The sequence below is a fragment of the Eutrema salsugineum genome, unplaced genomic scaffold (assembly GCF_000478725.1).
Source record: "Eutrema salsugineum unplaced genomic scaffold, Eutsalg1_0 scaffold_11, whole genome shotgun sequence".
NCBI classification, from domain to species: Eukaryota; Viridiplantae; Streptophyta; class Magnoliopsida; order Brassicales; family Brassicaceae; genus Eutrema; species Eutrema salsugineum.
The window spans coordinates 2,848,954-2,855,737 of record NW_006256901.1 but is presented as its reverse complement, the minus strand read 5'-3'; the positions used below and the strand labels follow the sequence as shown (position 1 = coordinate 2,855,737).

General features: G+C 41.0%; 1 protein-coding gene and 1 pseudogene across 1 annotated transcript; one reads left to right on the top strand and one right to left on the bottom strand.

Annotated features, from left to right (window-relative positions):
• Positions 1-243: 243 nt before the first annotated feature.
• Positions 244-3,714, bottom strand: LOC18025845. The gene is made up of 6 exons (XM_024160437.1): positions 2,785-3,714; positions 1,830-2,663; positions 1,623-1,745; positions 1,343-1,511; positions 982-1,010; positions 244-906 (listed from the first exon to the last, which is right to left on the bottom strand). Exons 1-6 carry the CDS (start codon positions 3,712-3,714, stop codon positions 244-246), a joined length of 2,748 nt encoding a protein of 915 aa, XP_024016205.1.
• A 1,324-nt stretch (positions 3,715-5,038) lies between these two features.
• LOC18025844 lies at positions 5,039-6,241 on the top strand (annotated as a pseudogene).
• The last annotated feature ends 543 nt before the right edge of the window (positions 6,242-6,784 follow it).

Here is a 6,784-nt window from a genome sequence, read left to right as displayed (position 1 = left end):
ATTTATCTTGATGTACACCCATTTGATGCATTTGATGTACAACTAAACGCATATTGGTGTACGGATACCAAATTATTCCCGGAACTACGAATTGACACACCAATTAATAGATAGTAAAGTAAACTAAATTATAAGCATATAAATTATCAAATAAACCCACATCCTAAACATTATCAAACACATAATCCAACAAATACACCTTTCATAAATTGTCAAGTTCAACATTAAACTTCGCCATTCGTCCTAAGTGTTGGCAACAGCCGGATTCCCAACAAACTCTTCGTATGACTCCATGGCGTATTTCTCCCTTAACCTGTCAACGTCATCGTCCGTTATCAAACCCATATCCTCCACTGCAAGCCCTGCAGCATGCATCTCTAAGAATTTGGCCGCACATGGGCCACAGTCACCGGATCTCTTGTTCTGATATATGCCCTCCAAACGACTCCATGTGTAAGGGGTGGTACGTAGGCCTTCCGTTAATTTGCTATGCAAATAACGCTTCAATTTAAATGGCATACTTTGACACACGGGCGCCGTATACTGCTCCACAGCCGCTTCATCATTATGACTGATGAATGAGTCCAAAATCTTTATGTTGCCCATTATAAAGTCAATTACAAGGCCCACCCAATGCTCAGACCCACAGTTCATCGGGACGTATACAACGTCCACAAACCGTAGAAACATTTGCCTCTGACGTTGATTAGCCCACTTTGCAGGTTTTCCCAATACAATGCCCTGAATGGTTTTCCCCCAGTCATACTGATTTTTTTCTCCAGATATGAAATCGTTGTAGTAGTTGCCGATGATGGATATGAACAAGGTATCTACAAATGCTACCCTGTCTTTCAAGTATATTTCACCTCTACGTCTCCAAAGCATGGCCATTATGACTTGCATGTGCTGACGAATAACAAAACATAAATAACATATATTACAGATAATTAAAGATTCAGTAAGTACTAACTATATACTTACCATCGTGTTAACCCACTCAGTAGGCTTCGCTATTTATAGGAAGAATTGATTGTTCACAGTATGACCAGTGGTAATGCAAAAGTCGCTGTAATGAGAGCAATTGGTAATTGATAACAATGAAAGTTTAAGGATAAATTGCTTTGAATACGATATAACTTACATGTTTCTTTCACGTGATAATAACTCCTGGAATGCTTGAAGTGGTCTTGTTCCACTGTTTCGAGTGGTTTGTACGCAGCTTTCGATCTGGATACAAATAGAGCTTTCACCTTTGAATCTGCGGTGTAAATATGTCGAATCTTGTCCGACCGTACGCGTGCGCGTTTTCCTCTACCTCTTCCTCCTCTTCCTGTTCCTCTACCTCTTCCTCCTCTTCCTGTTCCTCTACTTTTTCTCTTTACACCAGACGATCCCTCAACTTCTTGTGGGGGTTCTGGAGTACAAGGGGTCTTCTGCGAAGCATCACTTGCATCCTCAGGCGCAGTATGGTAATCTTTCCCCGCATTTGAGTCCTCCTCATTAGCCACAGCCTACAAACCACCGTAACAATAAAGCGTATAACATATCAATCGTATACCTAGCGTATACCTAAAGAGTACTGTATACACATGCATATCATATGAACAAGTTTAATGTCTGACCTGTGCATCCAGTGCATCTGTCTGCGCTTCATTTTTCTTATATGCGTAGCTCAATGGGTGAGGAGTCTGAGGTTTGTAGACTACTAAGGTGCCTGACACCAAATTTGTTCTACCACTATCCACCTGAATAAGTCATAAAAACATAGCACAGTACACACACGTTATGAAACTTAATAGAGTCAGCTGCTGACTAAACAATTAGCTCACCTCGTTGAGGCCAGAAGGTGGATCTTCATCCGGATTGACGAAGTAAGGAGGTGGACGAGTTGTTCCTGAATTGGCTTGTTCAGGTTCAGGGGTCTTCGTCGGAGCTTCTGGAGTCTTCAAGTACGCATGGTCCCTGGGAGAATAATGGTCTGGGCCGTAGTAAGTAGAGGTCCCTTCTTCATCATCTCTTTCTTTCTGGTGTACACCATCTTGGGGGTGTACACCATCATCATGGCGTACGCTAGACTGTGCACCATCATAACCTCCTTCTTCACCTCCATCTTCGGCTTCGTCTTCATCTTCATCCGGTTTTTGACCACCTTTTTTTGGATTCTGTCCTTCGTCATCCTGTTCCCCATCTTCTTTTGACTGGTGTACATCGTTATCTTCTTCGTCATGTTGGTATACGCCCAATCTCTTGTCCAACTCTGTCTTAATCTTACGAAGGAGCAAATTATTCTGACTTACTATCCATCTTTTAAGATCTTCAATCTGTCCACTTTGAGGGGTTTCATCTTCCGATAGATTAGAAGAGTTCTTGCCCCTGCCTCTCTTCCTCTGCATCTTACGTTCTTCAGTTTGATGAGTTTTCAGTTTCTTCTTCGGTCGGGTGGATGGCTCAGGTTCCTGTTCATTGGTAACCTCGTCCTCTGCATCACTAAGATCCACGATAGGTGTCGGTGCCACTGCAATATCCAAAGGTGTGAATTTGTACCCCTCGGCCATGAGTTCCTGCATGAATGCAACTTCGGCATCCTCTACCTCATCTCCCCAACGCAATTCATTCTGTTGGTCATTGTCACCATCATCCACTACCATCTGTTTCACAGACAACTAAGACAAAAACAACAATTGCAAAATTATCAACCAAAATGACAGAGTACTTATCTTTTAAGACAAGTACTACAAAATAAGACTACAAATAGTACAAAATATAATACTACAAATAATTTACCAGAGGATCGGATTCCACGGCAAGTATGTCCCCAAGATGCAATAGTGTGATAACGTTTTGACAGCTTTCGGGATCTTCAACGAAAGTCTTCAAGTTATCAGGTTGAGGAATTTTGGAAACCAACATTGGTATAGATTGGAGGGCCATGAGTTGTAGTGATAGAGGGAATCCATAGCATGCACTAGTTTTCTGTTTAAGTTGACGGCGCAATCGTGTTAAAGGATTCTCCCTTTTCTCGGCATCCGTGATTGCCTTCGGAGCTTGAAAACGAGATACTGTTTTGTTAAAGGATACCCTCCCCCATGGATACAGCATGAACCTATCCAAGTCAGTCAACATCTCAACGTATTTCTCGGTGAGGGCCAGATTTTTGCTATTGCAAAATAGAACACCGTCGACAAGAACGATTAGGGCCAATGGAAGCCGTTTCCATCGGGGTAGATCTGGGTCCTTTAGCATTTCAAGCACATCAAACACGTTTATAGCGGTCGCTCTTCCGAACAGGTCTTTCCAGATTCCTGTCTTTCCGATATCTTCTTCTTCTTCTGTGCTATCAGGTTCGGGATTGCAATTCAATCCAGTGATTTCCTTAAACTCCCGTATCGAATATCTCAGAGGCTGTCCACCAAAGAGGAACCAAATCTCGTGTTTTTTCGTGGTCACAAGTTGTCGTGATAGAAGGGCATGGACTAGTTTGGCGCTGTTGCAAAATAACTTCCCAAACTGGGAATGAAGTAGCTTCTCAAGATCTTCAGTACCCTTTAACGCCTCAACAAGGAGGCCAATGACATTGGCCTTTGAATATATGTTCAACCGAGCACCAACGGGGTAGCAACCATCGCCGAAGACCCTTTTTGGTAGTTTTTCCGAAAGGTGATTTGAAGCTTCTCCATCTTCCATGCCTGTATTCGAAGGTTCTCCGTCTTCCATTCCTGTATTTGAACCAAAACAACAATTCAGAAATGCAGGAAAGATATAATATTCTGGATAAACAGTTAAATGCAAACCAGGGGAAAAGTTTGAGGGAGTTCGAAAGGAGTTCGAAAGAGAGAACAGAGATCTGGAAAAACTACCCTATTCGTATGCTCTCCTATATAAACTTCTGTAACTGTTTCTAGATGATATAAGAGTAATCCAACCGTTTGAATTCAATATATAGACATAAGTACTAGAGTTCATAACCGCTAATACATAAATCAGGCCAATCAGGCGCCCCGTTTCAATCTTAATTTGAGTTACAAACCGCCAGTACAGTTCAGATAAGGTCGAAGTTCATAAATGTAACTTACTTTTAGAATTCTGAGCAGGCCATTCTAGAAGATGAGGAGCGAATTGTACTTTGAATCTACACCGCCGGCGTGGATTGAGACGACTCGCGTGAATGGGATGTTCAACCCGGTCACTCCGTCGCGGTGGCATGGTCGGTATGGGCGACTGCTCCGTCGGAGCTGTCTTCGAGTTACTCCGGAGCACTCGCCTCGACACCGGAGGCACGGTGTTGTTGTGCCTTAACGATTTTTTTACTCTCCGCGCCATTACAACGGTCAGTCGGATGGCTAATCGGAGATGGATTGCCCGAGATGCTAGATGGACTACGTCCAGATGTGGATCCCAAATTTAATTTTTAATTTAAATGTTGGGGTGTCGATAAATTATACATTTGGTTTTACTTCGGTTTATGATATTGGACTTCGGTTTATAAATTTGTGTAATCGGTTTACCAAATCGGATTTAATCAGAAATTTTTAGTTATTTTACTTCAATAATGGCAATTTTGAAAATAGAAAATTGTCTTAGGGCCCTTGTAGGGAGACAAACAGTAAAAACAGCCATATCCTTCCTTGGTTTTGAAAACATCCTATTCCTCTAATTTAAAACTTAAAAATTACCCATTCAGCAATTTTCTCTTTTATATTTTGGGTGAGATTGATTGTGGAGGTGCCAGCCATCTAATCATTTTTTCAGAAAGTTAATTTTCGATTAATATTTAAGGGGTTGTATTTTGTTTTTAATTGATGTCAAAAGAAATCATAACACATTTGCTTATTCTTATTTAATTGACGTCATACGATAAGAGTCGATAAAAATATCGAAATTTAACAACTGATGTTAAATTGAAATTTGTAACACTTAATATATATTATTAAATACCTCTAATTGGTGTCAGATATCTAATTAATGTGAATAATTACTTTTCTCTATGATATACTCCAGAAAGAAAAAAAATCTCGTAGTACTTGGTTAGCATCATAGCATGGCACTATTGGTGGACAAGGTAAGGCTTTGTCGCTTTTGTAAAACATTTTCTTCGGGCATCAATTGAAGTGCAGAGCTTCTTGTCTTTTTTTTCTCCTAAAGAAAATTCTCTAATCATGTCTCTGCTTCTCAGCCGATTCTCGATGCTCAGCCCTGTAGCCATGAGAAGGTCCTCTCTTCTTCTTCCTTGCTTCAAACCCCTCCTTGTTCCATCGTTTGTGCTTCTGCTTGTGGACCGACTCTAGGAAAACTCACCATTAGTGACTTTACTGAAAGTGGTACCACTAATTCGGGTAAGAAGGTGCCTTATTAGTTGGTGTATCCTGATCTATATGATTATGCAGTGATGACGATTGGGGCATCTCATGGCTGGGCAGCTACTCTGAACAAGGACGACTGGATCCTGCGTCTCCAAGATGATCTAAACCCATATGCATCGGACACAAACCCAAAATGCATCTCGCTTCCTCCTCTTGTGGCTCTGCCTCACTGCCAAACCAAAATCATCACGTACGTGTCAATGTCCTAGTCTTCTCCAGAGGATGAAGACTGTGTTGTGGCTGTCAAGTTCTTGGGACCTCAGCTCAACTTTTGCAGACCCTCTGCCGCTGCTCAGAGCGAGTGGACCAACGTCAGGATAAAAAAACCCCTGCTTTTTCTCCTTTAGAGTCATGTTTTCCAAGAAAGACGACATGTTTCGCATCCCCGGATTTGGAGGCCACGTCATCGGGTCATGGGATCCCTGCAAACCAAGCGGTAACCCCAAGTTGCAGAGCTTGGGATTTCAAAACCTTCAAAAGCTGCTGCCGTGCGCACACGAGGTTATGCAATCGTGCTCTACGACCGAGCACTTGGTTGAGTCAAGAACCACCAGTGAGACTTTCTTGGTTAAGATATACAGGAAACTCGACGAGATCATCGATGCTGTTTCCAAAATGAAACAAATTGTGTACTGACGTTAAAGCTAGACGAAAAAGGCAATGCTGTTCTCATGGGTGACATCGGAGATCTCGTCATTTTCATCTCCAGGAATGAACCTTTCTGTGTCCCTGCTAGCTCCTTTCCCGGTTTGGTACCTAACCATGTTTACATCTCAGATGTCGATGAATTCTCATATGTCCATCTGTCTCGCATCTTAATCCTTAATTACATTGGTACATACCCAGCCCCTTACCATATCCCACCTCAAAATATAAATTAGAGTTGTGCTTTGTAATGTACTCAGAGAGTACTCATGCATATCACTGCTTTTATTTTCACAACTAGCTAGTTTGACTAGATTTTTATGCGTGATCATCCATAATTTTCACCATGAACCTTGAAACAATACATTCCATGAGTATTTTGAACAGAATAATCAATTTCTGCATCCATAGAAGTAAAAGCTATGATATCATTATATGCTCTTATATATTGGAGAAACAAAAGCTCACTTAAAAGCTTAACTAATAATGGTGGAGGCTCACGAGTAGTAGAGAGTAAAACACGACTTTGTGTAAAATAAATTAAGAACAATTGTCGTTTACTAACTGCATCTGTTTCAGTACATTCGAATGACCAAACCCAAACATGACAATCGGGACATTGCATTAAGCTATTATTTGGTTATTTTTTTCGTGGTCTTCATCCTTTTATTTAAAATTTTTAATATTATTAGTTCTAATATATCAAAGAAACAGTATAGTATTATAACTAGCAATAAAAATACTCATTATTCTATTTTTTTTGGGATAATGCTGTCATT

Bases quoted from the DNA above. Each gene is read 5' to 3' on its own strand.
- LOC18025845 (XM_024160437.1), bottom strand. From the start codon at position 3,714: ATGGAAGACGGAGAACCTTCGAATACAGGCATGGAAGATGGAGAAGCT. The intron at 1,746-1,829 runs GTGAGCTAATTG...TGACTTATTCAG, and splicing joins CACCTTCTGGCCTCAACGAG to GTGGATAGTGGTAGAACAAA. The intron at 1,512-1,622 runs GTCAGACATTAA...GGTGGTTTGTAG, and splicing joins CAGATGCACTGGATGCACAG to GCTGTGGCTAATGAGGAGGA.